General features: G+C 38.7%; 1 protein-coding gene across 2 annotated transcripts; it reads left to right on the forward strand.

Moving 5' to 3' along the window:
• Positions 1 to 366: 366 nt before the first annotated feature.
• On the forward strand, positions 367 to 16,873 carry LOC119181902 (P2X purinoceptor 4). 2 transcript variants are annotated; one of them, XM_037433145.2, is made up of 11 exons: positions 367 to 671; positions 3,643 to 3,826; positions 5,456 to 5,527; positions 5,785 to 5,869; positions 6,919 to 7,021; positions 8,840 to 8,929; positions 10,591 to 10,732; positions 12,499 to 12,629; positions 12,862 to 13,009; positions 13,265 to 13,366; positions 16,484 to 16,873. In XM_037433145.2, exons 1-11 carry the CDS (start codon positions 535 to 537, stop codon positions 16,532 to 16,534), a joined length of 1,245 nt encoding a protein of 414 aa, XP_037289042.2. In that variant the 5' UTR covers positions 367 to 534; the 3' UTR covers positions 16,535 to 16,873. The 2 variants fall into 2 exon arrangements, with proteins under 2 accessions (XP_037289042.2, XP_037289048.2); XM_037433151.2 differs by lacking the exon at positions 16,484 to 16,873 and adding an exon at positions 14,529 to 14,911.
• Positions 16,874 to 17,432: the final 559 nt, after the last annotated feature.

Genomic DNA, 17,432 nt, shown 5'->3' on the forward strand with positions numbered 1-17,432 from the left:
TTTTTTTTTATCTAGAGACCGTAGCCTGATTTTAGGTTGCCGAGCAGTAAGCAGTTATAAAATCACATGATCGAGAAGACTGAAGAAAGCGTAGCAACAAAGTGGCGAGCAATGTGACAATAATATTTTAGCCATTTTAGCTGTACAAATGCAGTCTGTTTGGGCTCCTCGAGTTGCACTTTCTCGTTGAGTTACTGCCCACTTCGCCCTTTCTACTGGATTATTTATCTATGTCTTCTAAGGCAACCCGCATGGTCACGTGGTATTGTTCAACGTGGAAAGCGGGAAATGAGGCATTGAAGTGGGGAGAGGTGGAGGCGTGAAGCACGTAAACCCGCGGCGTAAACTTGGCTTTCGAGGAGGCGTGGACTGGCGTGCGTGCGTGCGCTTTCGAAACAGTCGGCAACTTATCCTGTTGTGCACCGTCGGTGTCATATCGCTGCGTATAGTCGTGTTGCAGCTCGGCACATTGACAGTGCGCCGATCGCGTCGGGCCGCTCCTAGTGCTGCTGCTTGCCAACGTGTTCTGACGTGATGGGCTTGAACTGCGTTAAGGCTACGACAAATTATTTCTTCGAATATGACACTCTGAAAGTCGTCCACATCGGCAACAAAAAGATCGGCGTGCTCAATAGGCTCATTCAGCTCTTCATCTTGGGATACATAATCGGGTAAGCTCGTTTCTTCGTTAGTGTTCTTCGCGAAAGCAATTGATTTTGACGCTATGTTACCGTGCCTTACTACCATCGAATTTATTGGTTTCAGAACCACTCAAACATTCAGGGTATGCCAGGATTCGCTTGACTAGCGGTAACCGACACTTGGCATATCTAAGCAAGCATGTGCACCCGAGCGATGGAAAGTCAATGTCTTCAACATGATTGCATGAAGGAACAGTTATGATATGCCTTATTTTCCTGAGAATATATCCCTAAGCTCGTGTCTGTGGGCCACCTTACGCCCCGCGAGATTTTGTCGTCGCTCAGAGTACATCGAACTAACGTCCTTTACTTGAGCCGGCAGATAAAGCGCGGTATCGTTTTGTACGGCTAGCTCATCATTATCTCTGGGGCGTCTAGATGTTGGTCTTTCACCTCATGGAAAGAACTGCCACGACAACCGGCCCTCTGATTAACCATAAATTGTTTCGACTGTTGTCACCAGGTCAATGCATGTTAATTTAAAGTGTAATTTTCTCACTGATAAAAGTATGTCTATATTGGGCGCTCTCTTTGATTTATAACAATGAAGTAATTATTTGGGATACTTCATCAATCGCGAAAGCGTTTGATAAAGTATCTCATGTCCAATTAATTATCAAATTACGTCATGCAGGAATAAATGAACTCGTAATATAATGGATTGAAGCTTATATAGCACATCGTACGCAGGTAGTGAAACTGGACGGTCACTCATCACAACCCTTGGCGGTACTTTCGGGAGTGCCCCATGGCTCTGTGTTGGGACCACTATTGTTTCTCCTGTACATCAATGATATCAGTAGTGTGGCAGAAGAGGGTGTTCATGTTAAACTTTTTGCAGATGACTGGTTAATCTATGCCGCAATTACTGAACTAGACGACCAAATCAAAATTCAGAACTCTTTGCAAAACTTAGACAACTGGTGTAGGAAATGGAAAATGGCAATAAATTATTCTGAATCTACATTTACACATATCAGCAAAAAGAAAACAATCCATTCTTTTGTGTACAGCATTGTCGAACACTTGTTGGTAAATACGACCCAGTTCAAGTACCTTAGGGTAACAATTATGCAGAAATTATCATGGAATGAGCATATAGATAACGTTTGCATGAAAGCCTATCAAAAGTTCTATTTATTAAGGAAGAAGCTGCAGGATGCATCGTGCGACGTGAAGCATCTTGCATACACCATTTTCATTAGGACAGTACTAGAATATTCATCCATTTTTTGGAGTCCCCATCAAGTTACTCTTAAGAAGAAACTAGAAAGAATAAAGAGTCTAGCGGCGCGCTTTATTTGTTCAATGTACCGAAGGAAGGAACCGGTCACACTGATGTTACGGAGATGCAACCTAGCTCCTCTTGAACTACGTAGAAATAAAAATAGGCTGAAAGTATTGTTTCAAATAATGCACGATCAACTGAAGATAGATAAGCTCAAATATATACATTCTCCAGGCAAAAGAAATCCCCGAACTAACCACGATGGCGTCATAAAACCATACCGTACGAATACTGACACATTTTGATATTCTTTTTTTCCAGATGTCATAGAAATGTGGAACAAATTGCCCAAAGAAATTGTTGCTTTAAAAGATGTCACTGACTTTGAAAATGCTGTAGAAGTGCATTTACGTGATTGCTAAATAAATTTTTTTTCAGTGCCAAGTGATATAAGCGACTTTATGTTCATAGCAAATATTTAAAAAAAATTACTAGAATTTTGAATTGTTCTTGAATTGTTATTTGAATGTTCAGTTGTTAGTTAAGAGAATACCAATTTTCATTGTGAGTTGTCAAGGTATTAACAAACTTTATGAACATTCCACATTCTTTATGTATGTCCTCTCTGTTATGACCCTCTATGAGGGTTGACAGTATTACCAAATAAATAAATAAATAAATTAGTGACATATTTTAAAAAAGAAATGTGCTTATCTGAATTGTGCAGTCTATTCATTACTGAGTACGAAAATCATGGTCAGTATACATAGGAAATTGAAATAGATATATAAAAAAATGCAAGTCTGTGAAGAGTTCATGTTCACGAAAATCTTGCCCAACTTCATTTTTTCTCGTCTGTTCAAAAACGCCATATCTTTTACTTGCACACCCCAGCCTTCACATAACTAACAACTATCCCCTGCAAATTACATAATGAATGTATTATATCCAAAGCAAATAGAACACTAGGTTACCTTTGAAGCAGCATCTTTCTCAGTGCATCACCACCAATGCAATATGCATGATCTGTATGGTACTCTAGACACGTCACATATTCACACCTTCTGGAAAATGTGTGGTATTGTAAATGTTTCAACTTGGCTAACCACTGCCGTTCATCTAGCATCACATAAGTCGACGCATCTTTACACCTCATTCTTACTGAAAAAATGTCCACATTTTTCTATTTTTTAAATTTTACCATAACTCCAATCTTCGCTTCTGCTTACTTTCAACCAGCACCCTTCGTTCTCCTTTGCTACTATGGCCGACAAATGTCTCGTCCCCCTATTTCAACACAGTAACTTATGCCCAATCATATTTTGAAAGAACTTGTAAAGAATAGAATTTCTTACCTTTGTTATTAACAATCATCATGGACTCCATTCAATTTAATGAAGTCCTCAAAATACTGATTACCTAATTACTACTTGTACGTTTTGTTCAATAATAGATTAATTTTTCTTGTTGCCCTTGCCACCTGATAATAGTATGATTATTAACATTATTGTTCTCTATTCATTTCATTATACTGCAAGTAAGCTGATAGCATTTCTAATCTTTGGACCTCACTTATTTTTTGTATTTGTATGAAATTTAGTTTGTCTTCTTTTTACTGTTGGTGTTTGCCCTTCTTCTCCATCATGTAATTTGTACCCTCATGGTACAATAACGAAATTGGTGAATAATTCCTTCAAATGATGCACAATGCAGGTATGTCATCGTCTATCAAAAAGGGTACCAGGAGTTTAGCACCTTCACTGCAGCTACAACAACAAAAGTTAAGGGTGTTTTGTCGACAGAAAATATATCTGACGATGCATTTTACCCATTTCTCGAGAACAAGTCTGTCTACAAGCGCATCTGGGATATTGCAGACATAGTTGTCCCACCACAGGTAAGACGCAGCCATTCTGTCAGCCTTAATGAACTCCCATGTCAGAAATCCCTCCAGTAAAAGTATTGTAATGAACAATTGACCATGTATGTGCACATTCACTGTGGGATACACTGAAATGGTGCATATTTGCAATTATGTACAATTGATCATATATCAGTCATACCATACTGAAGTACAAGGCAATGATGCATATTTGCAATTATGTGCAGTCAAAGGGATGGGGCACATATCCTCCTACTTGAAACTTGTCATAATCAAGCAGCCATTTCATAAAATATTGTAATAATAAGTTTCATTCTCTTAAAGTAATGTTTTTTTGTGGAAATGAACTAAATGATAAGATTTGACAAAGACAATTGTCATCTCTTGTTTGCAACTTTCTGCTTTACTGTCAGGTGATTGATAATTTTACTTCTCTTTATTGAGCTCTATTTGTTCTGTAGCTACTAGGTATAGCACAGATTACTGGTTGAAACAGAACAAATCTTTTTTTCCCCTGATGGCATTGCAGCAAGGAATTGGTTGCTGAAGGATGTAGTAAGTTTAAATGATGATATATCTATGTGCATACTTGATGTACATTTCTGCAATTTACCGCAATAATGAATTCATATTTAGTAGTTGTTATTGATGTCAAAATATGTCATGTTGTTTGGTTGTGACATAGTTTTATATATTTGTGTGAATATTTGTAAATGTTATTGATGAAGGATGTTTTTTATGTATGTGTCTACTTAGTCGATACAAAGTTGTTGCACCTTCCTGTAAAGACCCTTAATAATGAAAATAACTTTAATAAATATAAAAGCAGCATATCAATAAATCAATGAAATTTGGGATAATTCTTTATATGAACCATGCAACATGTTTACAGGCTCTATAGCATCAGAAATAATTTCACCAAGGGGGCGGTTTGGCAAGGGTGGCAGTAGTCCCTTGATATTTTTTAACCTGCGCCCCATTTCGAAACTTTCAAGTTCTGGTCATGATTGGACCATTTATTTTAGTCTTATGGTTGCTATGTTTCAAGGCTATTATGGTGTTGCGATCGTAAATAAACATAGTTCTCTTACGAGCTGTCCTGTGACAAGAAGCAGGAAAAGAACGTGGACAGATAAGTGCTTGACTGCAGTTGGATGCAACTTTAGAAATCCATGGCATTTCCTCTTCAAAGGTGGATGCAAACAAGCTTGAGCCTTTGTAAACAAATAAAGAGTCGGGAGCTGTGTGAGGCTGCCATGTGCAGCTGCAACCCCAACCTTCGGGGGGCTATATTGAGGTGGGCTGAGGTAGTAGAGGAGGCATACCGGGAGTAGCATCCCTCACCTTCTCGCAGCCCCTTTCCCTATGAGATAAATAAAGTTGTTTTTCTCTCTTGCTTCACGAATGAGTGCACACTACAGACTGATATTATGAGCGGGACTATTTCTTTAGTTGTGATTGTGAAAGCAATTGGCTTGTTGCGCATATTGTAAAAATTTGCGTTTGTACCACCCCACCAGCTAGCAAAACAATAAAATCTTAAGTTTTTTTGCTGTTAAAGCTAGTCTTCCATGAATGATAGCTTATAAAAAATCGGAACACACAGAAGAGCAATCAATATATGCTTTGGTGGTCTGTTTGCAGGAAACTAACCAATTTTTTGTGACGACAAATTTGATTATAACACCAAGCCAGAAAATGGGGACATGTCCGGAGGTGAGCCTGTTTTTGAATGGTTTATGGTGGAATTAAAAATTATAATAAAGGTTTCTAGTTTCTAACCAGGCTGTCTACCACCTGATAATATAGCAAATTAATATTTCTGACTTAATAATTAGTTTCCTTAATGTGCCATGATTAAGAATAATGATAAGAAAGTTCTGGAAACTAGCATTCTCGGTATGTGTCTGGATCATGTGCTGTCATTCAGTCAGAGGCTTCAGAGGTGCCATGTAGTGTGTTTCTTGTTCTAGGATCCGGCTATTAAAGATGCCCATTGCAAGAATGAGAATGATACCACATCCTGTACACCAGGGAAGCCCCTCTTGATAGGAAATGGTATGTCCTTTTCGGCAGCCTTCAGTGTGGCTGCTTCATCAATATTCTTACTTCTGTGGGGGGTATGGCATACCAATAGCAACAGCCAAATGCTGCTGCAGTAACCTGACCACATCTGTTGCACAAAAGTCACACGAGATAAGAGAGAAAAGGAAGTAAACTGGGACTACTGATGACAGTCTAATACACTAACATTGGGGGATGCAATTGTATGTACACGAGCAAGATGTCTTTGATGTTTGTGCAATTTCTCGTTCCTCGCTGTTAACATGCCCTCTTTTTTTTTCTTGCCTATTGCACTGTGGAAACATGAAATTTAGATGCCAAAAAAGTTTATATATGAGGTTGATATAAAACGGGAACGATAACAATCCAATGGTTACTACTGCTTTCGGTAAGAGCTGAAGCTCACATCTATTGAATATTTACACACAGGAAATGAGTGTACGTATTCCTGTGGGCCAATAAATCACATAAAGAAATAAACATTCTGGCTACGCTAAGACAATACAAGAAATAGGTTGCAGGACAGGTGTGCATGTCCTCTCCTTTCAAGGTATATAAAGGAGCATTTTGAACAGAAATACGGAACATTAGTAATGGTGCCTCTTATTCTGTTCGGGCATCAGTTGAGTGCTGTGGAAGACTGAATGAAAATCGGTATCTAGGGCAGTTGTTCTTGCACAGTCTGCAGCATGTAAGTAGTACATAGCCCCGCCACGGTGGTCTAGTGGCTAAGGTACTCGGCTGCTGACCCGCAGGTCGCGGGGTCAAATCCCGGCTGTGGCGGCTGCATTTCCGATGGAGGCGGAAATGTTGTAGGCCCGTGTACTCAGGTTTGGGTGCACGTTAAAGAACCCCAGGTGGTAGAAATTTCCGGAGCCCTCCACTACGGCGTCTCTCATAATCAAATAGTGGTTTTGGGACGTTAAACCCCACAAATCAATCAATCAAATCAATCGTAAGTAGTACATAATGCAGTATTGTTGGTAGTTGGCTAGGTATGTTGTGATTTTTTGTGACACGGCTTGTGCCTTTGCAACATGCAGGTGTCATGACAGGGCGTTGCATAAGGGCTGCAAAGCCAAATGATACGCTACATGTGTGCGAGATTTATGGCTGGTGCCCCGTGGAGCAAGACTTTGGACCATTGTGAGTGCATTATTTTTCTTTATCCCCTTTCTTTAGGTTCTAGAAATTCTGTTTTGAAGAGGCTTAACTATTTCGTGTATTCCTGCCAGTAGGAACCACGTTGTATGAAGATTGCTGCCAGCCTTCCGTACTATACTCAAAGTCAACTTCACTTGACAATGAAGGAAGATCTACAAGGGCGGAGGTTTTGCACATGTACTGCTACAGGAAGTAGTCCAGTCTAGTGCGTTTGGTGCTGCGTGTCAGAAGGACTGCATATCACTTACTTTTCATCGGCTTAGGTGGCCGTTAGTGATTGAAGTTCATTGCAAGTTTCTGGGGTGAGTAGACGAACCAGCACTCACCTGAGGCTGTAGGCACCATTTAGCGTTTTAGGTACACATAAAAAGTGCGACATTCTCACAAGTGCAAGAAAAAATTAACGGCATATTCATGGAGTGAATGCTGATGAGGGGGGCGACGCTTCGAAGCGTTTTATGGGCAGACCGTGAATCGTCCGCTGGCCACGTCCGTTCATTCATCTAGTGAGCACAACAAGTACTGCCATCTCGCATTTTTTCATCATATATTCATCGTATACAAGTATCGCCGTCGAGCAGACATTCGAAGGACTAAAACGAGAGGTGGCTACTACGTACAAGAGACGCACGACCCATGCCTTAAGGATAAGGAGCTTTGCCCCTGAAAAGATTTATTGGGACCTCCGCTATGGCATCTATCACAGCTTGAGTGTTCTGGGATGTTAAACCCTAAAAGCTAAACAACCAACCCAAACAATGCTGTGCAATGAACATATAAAACAGTACACGACTCTACTGTTTGAATAAGCATAATAACTTTGAAGTGTGAAAAAGAAAACGCATCGTTGGCAAGCAACATCGCCACCGCTTGGGTACTGGGTGCTGGGCTTCTCTCGCTCTGCTCGTGCTGATCATCGCCGGCATCTGCCGGCATCGCCGCAAGCGTTGTTCGGCTCTGGACTTGCGGACAGCGGGTCGGCCGAAAACATCAGCAAACGACATTTTGAAGATGGACCACGTCGTAATTTCGTTTTTGTGGTTGTTATACCACATTTCAGCCATGTCAGTGAGGTAAAAGATGACGTTGGTCAACTTGTCCGCGTCATCTCACTTGTTGTTTGCGCTCACCAGTTCATAGTTAGCGAACCAGTCTTCCACGTCGGTCTCATCAGCTCCGCTAAAGACCTTGGGCTCTCGCAAACGAAGAACGCCGGGGTTGCTGGGGGACGGAGCGGAAGAGCCAGGTTGCGCGCTGTTGGTGGCCATGATGGGAGGTAGCGTTCGGTTGCGCAGCTCCAGGTTTAGGCGACGGCGAATGGCAGCACCCAGGTTCAGGTGACGGGGATTGTCAGCAGAAGCAATAAAAACCCATCAGTGTTTAACACACTACAGCACTCACTTTTCACATCACACGCAACCTGAGTTAAAATCTTGAGAACCATATAAACCATTACAATTCCTTTGTAAATGTGTCGCTTGAAACATTTCGTGGCATGTAATTCTTTATGAAAGGTTGTGCTGAAGTATGCAGTTTGCTCCATGCTTCATTACATGTCAATTTAAAATGTAATCTGTTCACTTTAAACAGATTGATTAAATATGTTTGCAAATGTACTGCCAACAGAAGTTCAACATTATGAAACCTATTGTGGCAATGCCCTTGCAACCTGTTATTTGTGTGCAGTTAAGGCAAAGTCTTGTTAGGGCAGGGTCTTGCATAATAAATGGTACATTGACAGAATTTTATTAGACCAGTGCTGTAAAGATATACCCCACTTGTTTTGTTATGTCTTTGCAGGCGGAACGGCTCGGCTTTGTTGTCTGACGTTCGAAACTTCACGGTGCTCATCAAGAACTACATCGAGTTTTCACTTTTTCATGTTAGAAGGCAAGCACACAATATCTACCTCCCATGTCGTGCAGCCCCTTTTCATCATTTGCATGATTCTTGGGTAGAATATATAAGATACTCATGAGGCACAATCACAGTAGAAGGAAAAATACCTTATTTTCTTGCACGCAATTCATCCCTGCATAGTATAACCTGCACCCCTATTTTTAACTCCACAAAGAGAAGAGAAAGTATGCATACAACCTCTCGACATAACCGCCACCCCCACTTTCTAAGCACATTTTTCTGTTTTTGGTGTGGGTTATATGCGAGGAAATACGGTATATAGATTAAAAAACGTTTACGAATTGGGGGTAGGGGGGAACAGATTTCGGATCGTTGCACAATGGAACCACATGTGTATTTATTCATTTTAGTGGGTCATTTTTTTCTACTAACATTCTGGTTTGTCATTTAAAATGTGCATTTACAGCTATGCAAAACAGAGCAGGTAAAGAATGATATGTGGTTATATTTGAACACAACTATTGGCTGATTTCATTCTGAATGCTATTCACTTGCACTTTTATTCTTTCATATAAAATGAGAAATGACTTAGGCTGTGCAGCTTTGTTTCTATTTAGGGCTCATGAGAGACAAACAATTTTTATTATAATAATAAATTACCCTTTCCGAGCACTTAAAAGTATCACTCGTGCTGCGAGATGAGAGAAATCACGCTAGGAGAAAAATCAGGTGGTGACATACATTAAAGTTTTCACATCCGGCTCGTAAAGTCATAGATGTTGACAGCGTCTAGTTGCACCTGCACAATTAACAACCTGTGAAAATGAAGTAAATTGTCCTGTAAGGGGGCCATAGGCTTAAAGAAAGAAAGTGTTATGAACTTTTATTGAGAACATGCTCGTCTAATACAGGAAAACACTTTGGAACTCATTACATCATGCTCACATTCATTTGCCAAAATTTCGTGGTCAAATTTCAAAATGTAACATTGATGTACATCTGTTGTTTTATTTTATTTTTTAATATTTTAAAATATTTTTAATAATATTTAATATTAATATTAATCATTTTAATTATTGATGAAAAAAGTGCATCACGTGATGAGCATACGAGACCGATTTTTGAAGCCCTAATTTACAACGAATACCCCACATGTACAATTCAGTTTTAAAGAAGTGATATCGTACTTCTCGCGAAAGAAGCATGATTCTTTTCTTGCAGATTTAGCCTACGCCTGCCCCTATAGCACACGAGCCACTGGAGACTGGAAGATCCCTTACGCACTTACTAATTATAGTCGACAAGTGATGTGCTACTTACTGCCACTAACATTAAATAGTTGCCTGCAATAAAACATTCCTACTTTTTCTTTTGTATGTAATATTTGTTTTCAAATTGGGTAATGACTGTTGCTGTTGCTATTTTGTCTAATGGTGCAAAAGCCTTTGTCAAGCCTTAATGGCTTCTTGCTTTCGTCCAACAGCATTGCTATTGCGACTTTTGAAATGTCTCCTTTAATGTTGAAATAAAAATTAAATTTGAATTTGCTTAATGTTAGCAAGATTTAATGACAATAAAGGGCTCAATGAATAATTTATTATTCTGCACTTTTTTAGCGTTTCACATGAAGTCATGAAGGGAAAAAGGCATTTAGGGTCATTATTGATTTCACTATCACATTCTACTTGTAGGAGCAATGTCCATGATGTTGCAAACTCTTCATATCTTAAATACTGTCGATATCATCCTGAAAAGGATCCCCACTGCCCTGTATTCCGGATTGAGGACATGGTAGATGCTGCGGGTGAAGATTTTGATGATGTTTCTGTCAAGGTAACATGGCTACATTTTTTGCCGCTTTATGGGTTCTGATTTCTTTATAAGAGCTTTCCACTGTAAAGATTTCTTAGTTAAAATGACTGCCAGCTTCTGAGGTGATCTGCTCACTAAGTGCATTCACTCCATGTTATGGTGTATTATTATTTTTTTAGTATATTTCAGAAAGCTAGAGTTAACGCTTTTTTTTTATTTATTCAAAAATTACCTTGCATCGCCCTTGGGCGTCACAGCAGGGGGGTTTACAACAGAGATACAAATAGATCTTCATTTACACAACAGACTTGTTCTTCAGAGAGCTTCTTCCATTCGGCTACACACTTCGAAAAAAAAAGAATTCGCAAACATGCATGTCCTGGGCCGGTATTCACGAATTTTGTGTTTGTGATCATTATGCATAGAAACATAAAAAGGTGTATTTAAATAATTATCTTTGCTTATGCCTACCTTGTTGTTATATATTTGAAAAATATTATATAGCCTTAACTTTCATCTTCGTGAAGACAACAATTCCCAATTTAATTCTTTTTTTGTTCTTGTGACACTGTCCATTCTACGGTACCTGCTCAGTACGTACCTGGCTGCTCTGTTTTGATTACCTTCTATTTGAGAAATGAGACTGGCTTCCGATGGATCCCATAGTTGGCAGGCGTACTGAACACATGTAGTAAATGCACTTCGTTTTAATTCAACCTCGCGACATCTTGGGTTTCCTTGAACAAAGTTCAGCGCCCGTCCAGCCTTACCAACTGTCTCACTGATGTGCTCATTCCATAAGCAGTCAGCAGAAAACACGACGCCTAGGTACTTAGAGACATTAACTGTGGTAAGAACCTCCTTATTTATAGATTAGATATATATATAGATATATATAAAAGAATTTTGCCACTGCAAACAATACTTCAGAACACCTTTCTACGCAGCAAATTTTAAGCAACAACATGCGGTTTTCTAGAACTTAAGCTGCGAGGTAAAAGATTTATCTTATAACACATAGACAAAATTCTTAAAGCAGACTGTGACAGCCACATATCTTTTTAAACCAATGCATACAAATATATATACCCAAATTAGTTTGTGAGTATGTAAAAAAATACCATTTTAAAATTTAAAGTGGTTCCAAAGGCACAAATCCTGGATTATATAGCTGTCTAGCACTAAGTACCAAATAAACATTCTCAACATGTCTTAACTGGTAACTGAAATCATCAATGTTTGAATTTCTTTTACAATTTTTGCACTGTTTACCAAGAGATTGAACAACAAATAACATTTTAATGACTAGTGTAAAAAATTACTCAAAATGCTTTTGTTTGCCAGTTTTGCATATTGTTTTAATCAATTGGCATCTATGGTTACCTTTAATATACCATGATGGGTTACTAAAGACAATGTACATACCACAATGCCTGCTTCTCGCACAAGCTAAAAAAATAAAAAGGGAAAATCCTGTTGTGACATTGGCAAAAATCAAATAGTAAGACTGCAGCATGCTAACGTAGAGCTCACGGACCACTTCAAATGTGTGTCATGTGTGTTCTACCAAGTCACTCGTTCTAAATGGCTAGTGGTCTTGAAAGCTACAAAAAAATGGCAAAAGCAACAGAGTAACAGCACTTGTGTACAATGTTTTGAAACTTTTTGAAAGTCATACAGCTGCCTGAAACTAAGCCATGAAACTTAGTTGTCCTGTGAATAAAGCGTGCTTTTGATTTCCTTGTCCTTACTAATCAGAACTTGCCTGCTTCTTTGATCATTTATAGGGTGGTGTAATACAGGTGCTTATATCATGGGATTGCAACTTGGACTTTGATATAAAGTACTGTGTTCCCAAATATTCTTTTCTGCGCCTGGACGACCCTAATGCTGCATTAGCTAAGGGCTGGAATTTTAGGTGAGTTGTTTGTATTGTTTTCTGGTTTTATTTGATTGGGGCTCTTTATCATCATGATCTAACGATTGACTATGTACCATGTCGTGGCACGCAATGTCGGCACATGCCATAGTGTCATAGCATTACTTCACTTCATAATTTGCTGGTGTAGTAAGCTGTGATTAATTGAAATTTTGACATATTCATCTTTGAACAGAGCCTGTTTTGTTTCTGTGCCACTGTGTCTTGACAGGTACCCCAAGTACTATAACGAGAAGGAACGCAGCCTGGTTAAAGCGTACGGCATCACTTTTGTAATCCTAGTTCAAGGCAGGGCTGGAAAGGCCAGTCCTATTCCTATCGCCATCAACATAGGATCTGGTCTTGGTTTGATGGTTGTGGTAAGTGGACTTGCTGGAGGTGTCAACTCGGCAACTAGGGGCACGACTAAGTGTGGAAAGAAGTGCTTTGTGCTGACTAAGGGGGTGCATGCTCCCATTGCCCATGCATGTAATTCTGCTAAGTCACAGCAATTTGTCATGCATCATGGCTTATTATTAGGTTGATGCAGTGTGCACAATATTTATTCATCGTAGAGAGCTGCTTTCAACAGTCATCTAATTTTCCTTGCATTTCCTGTTCTTTTTTTTTTACAGGCCACTGTACTGTGTGACCTTGTTGTTCTTAACTGCCTGAAGCGTCGGGATCTGTACAAGTCTAAGAAGTACAAGTTTGTCTCGAGTGAGGAGAACTATAATGTAAGTTGAGTTTTGTGCCTTCAGTTACATGGCTTTTGCGACTTGCATATTTTACAGAGTCATCATGTAATATTGACTTTCTGCAGGTATTTGTAATATGACGTAAGTTGAGCATTTGCTTCTAAACTCAAGTCCATTAACACTTAAACATGCGTTTTTAAGGCGAAAGCCTTAATATATCGCACGCAAACTTGGAACAAAAAGTCAGCGCTTAATGGACTTCAGTGTTGCAGACATTTGCACCTGAATGTCTGTAGAGCACCTCATTTTATTGCCTTCCGGTAAAGCTGGATGCAGTGTACATGATTCAGCCAGTTCATAAGAGTCAAACTTGTCCTTTGCAATCGATACCAGACAAGCTATATAATAGAATCATCAACATCAATATAACTCACTTACTTTCTTTGTACATATTTTTTAATTAAACTCTAAAGGTAAGAAGTAATGAATGAAGTGGAACTGATGCAAATTTTACACTGATTTCAATGAGCAAAGGTCAATGACCTATGTTGGCAAAGCCATTTGGCACAGCAGAACCCAGAGCATGCACATTCAAGCACTTATTTTGTAGAAGGGTATTAAAATGTTTTGTTACCTTTTTACTTCACTGTAAATAAATATAGTATAATAATTACTTAACAGCTACAGAGCACAACTTCATTGAAGCTTTACAAAAGGTAGCACGCATGGCCTTCTCTTGATGCTGCAACGAATTTAGTAGCAACAGCTTGATATTTGAGCCTTATCAGTAATAGGCCCTGAGCAGGCAGATGTAACACCTCACTTCACTCTAGGTATTTGAGGAGACGCTAAGACGCCTGTGTAAATGTGTTACCCTCTATCTCTTAACTAGACCTCTGATGGAACCTAAATGCTTCATGTCGCCACTGATTAAAAGTTTTGCAATAGCCCTAAATTCTGTACTTCTGATGTGTACTTCTGATATTTTCTGCGTAATATGAAGCAATACTCACTGCTACATCAGGAAATTCAACTCGGAGTGAGCCAGTAACTTGGCTTGAACAGTTCTTGGTGTCGAAATATGTCTTGTAGGCGCTCAAGCTTGTACTTGCTTTGGATTACTGCTGGAATGCCCCTTTGAGGAAGTGTTTACCGGGGCAGCTTAATTGATGTCCTTCTTCTTACTCTTTTCTTCTTCCAGGGATACACAAACCAGTCATTCTCTTAGCTCATTCAAAAATTTGTGCCTGAAGAATGCTGAGGACAATTAGAAGAGATTTTTGTGTTTGTGTAATGATGAAATCAAGTGTTTCTATTATGTATCATTTTGGCTGCTGGACCGCTGTTAATATTTCACATCTCGTTTGTTCATCACTGGCAACGGGTGTTACATTATTCTTGCATTTCAAGACATGTAGGACTACTATGATATAGTGCGACGTTGCTCCCAATGTGTTTACCTGACATCTTGGGCAATGAAGTTTATTTGCTAAATTTATTTTAAAAGCTAGTTAGGTAATTTGCTTTATATGACTTTATTAACGGAAGCCTTTCTTTGTGCCTTAATAAAAAACTGTGCTACTATTCCCTGCATTTCATTAAAGAACGATAGTGAGGAATATTAAATACTATTAAACTGGGCATCTATGGCTGCTTTTACCACGAGAGAAGGCATTATGAAGCGGACAATGGGAAACATGAAAATGCAGTAGCCCACATTGTACTGTAGTGCTCACACCTGGTCGCCGCGATATCATAGATTTTGATGGCATTAAGCCAGGTCTTGTGGCATTTTAAGGAAAATGAAACAGTCAAGTTAAGGTAGAAAAAGAAGACAACCACCCGGTTGTAGCATGAAGCCACAAGTAAATTTGTACAGATTTCTCGGAAAGAAAAGCTTCTTAGTTGACGAGAAATTCGTCCTGGTCTAGGGATCAAACTAGGGACCAACGCCTTTCTGGGGCAGTTGCTCTACCAATTGAGCTAACCAGGAGTTTAGTGAGCTAACCAGGAGAAGAAGTAATTACTCTTTTTTTTTCTTAACCCTTTCACCACCTTGTGGGTTTCTACAGAACTCATTTACATTAAAAGTCAACTTAGTTCTCGAGCTTTTCTTTGCAAAAACAATCCAACATGCAATAACATACCATGACACCTGTGGTTGACATAATGAGGCTGTCACATTGACATTTCAAGAAAAAAGCTGTACTTTAGAGGAAGGCGACAGCTTGAAAATACGAATAATTGATACGAACATTGACGCCGGCCGCAGGGAAACTCAAGGTTCATTAATTTTTCACTTTGACATTTAAATAGGGATGAAAATTCAAATTAATTAAAAAGCTAGCTGGAAGATTGGTACTGGACTGCTATTGTATAGTGCTCTCATTTGAATGTACTTGTTTATAACTTATTAATTAAGCAATACGATATCATGGCATGTGTGAGTGCCTTCACTAAATTTTATTCCATCAATAATTATTGACATGGCGAAATCCAAATTGGCTTTAATAAATTGGCATTCTTTGTTAAACAAGAGCAATGTTAAAGCCATAGTGGCTGAATTAATTATGTGCCACATTTAATATCTATGGACTGCTGTATGACATTCAAACCTCTTTAGTATTACAATTTAGTTCAGGTTTATTTTCTAATAGAAAGCTTTCTTTTTTATTCCCTTTTTATTCACTATATAAACATTTTGTAACTCATCAATACCAAACAAGCTTCTTAATGATTTTTACTTTTCATTATTTATCTGAGTGTTAGCACTGTACCACATTTTTAATTTTCTTTTTATCAATGAACAAGATCATAAGTGATTGAAATGTGTCATATAATGAAAAGCAGGGGAAAAATATTTCAGTTATCAGATCTATAAGATGATTCGCATTTAACAGCTGCATGTATTTACACATAGTTGCGTCCTTTTGTCTGTATCTAGACAAAGTTGTTGCACTCTCTGTCTCTTTAGCACAGTTGCACACACTTGAAATCATTTGACGTGTCCCTCATTGTTATGGCCTCTGCTGAGATTTTGAATTTTATTCGTAATGCTCAGTAACCACTCCTAACTTGTTTAATGAAAACACGTTCTTCCTTCTTTCTTCTTTTTTGTTGTTGTGTTTTTGTCCATATGTCCTATGTTGTTGCTAGCAAAAGACAGTGGCATGCTTGGGAACCGAAGGCTTTTATCTGAGGTCATGACACAACTTCGTGGACCATGCTAACGAGTACTCAAGTGTATTCAACTACATGGATCTCAAATGTGATAACAAATCAATGACAAGAACTAAGAGATTAATCAACTGTCCATGTGGCAGGCTGGGTTTTCTCATTTTCTCACCAAATGAGTTGGTTTTTTTTCATATGTATCCGTTCTTGTTTTTTATATGTATCTGTTCAGCACCAACTGTGTTTGCGAGATATTGGCATGTCTACATCATTTTGAATTCTAGTTTAATAGTACTCTAATGCATGGAGGCTTCTGATTACTTTATTTACTTATTAAGCTTTCTCTCAAAAATAAATCTTGCTTCATCTGTATGTAACAGTCCCATGGGATTTTTTGTTGTTGTTGTTGCTTCTCAATTGAATAAGTAGTTATGTACTTCTCTGTGAGCCACCAATGCACGATGGCATAAGGATATGACTATATGCATGAGATCTAATTTTAATAAATGCATTCACACTATGTAATCAATAGGTGTAGATAGGTTTTCAAGTGTGCTGCGCAATACAAAATTATCTTTTGGAATTGTAATACTTGCAGTTTAAATATTATGACTGCAGCAATAAAATAATGAGTTATCAGGATGGAGGCCAATGTAAAAAGCGTACTGTCCAGCTGTGAATTGGTATTTGCGCACTTAATTATAGACTGTTAGCGGTGTTTAGGTGCATTGATGAAGTATCTTACAATCTCAATGATATTAGTTGTGTACTGTGGTGTCTGGAAAGTCACAAATGCACATTTCTTGTCTCTTCGATGTCATGTTGTTTTATACTGTTTATACTCAATAAATCGAGTTGCAATATCTTGTGCTGGATCTGCTGCCGAAAGGAATGCAAGATGTTTTAGTAGCGTAAATATGTTAGTGTGTGT

Source organism: Rhipicephalus microplus, chromosome 3, assembly GCF_043290135.1.
Source record: "Rhipicephalus microplus isolate Deutch F79 chromosome 3, USDA_Rmic, whole genome shotgun sequence".
Taxonomy (NCBI): Eukaryota; Metazoa; Arthropoda; class Arachnida; order Ixodida; family Ixodidae; genus Rhipicephalus; species Rhipicephalus microplus.

Bases quoted from the DNA above. Each gene is read 5' to 3' on its own strand.
- LOC119181902 (XM_037433145.2), top strand. From the start codon at position 535: ATGGGCTTGAACTGCGTTAAGGCTACGACAAATTATTTCTTCGAATAT. The intron at 7,022-8,839 runs GTGAGTGCATTA...ATGTCTTTGCAG, and splicing joins GAGCAAGACTTTGGACCATT to GCGGAACGGCTCGGCTTTGT. The intron at 12,630-12,861 runs GTGAGTTGTTTG...GTGTCTTGACAG, and splicing joins GCTAAGGGCTGGAATTTTAG to GTACCCCAAGTACTATAACG.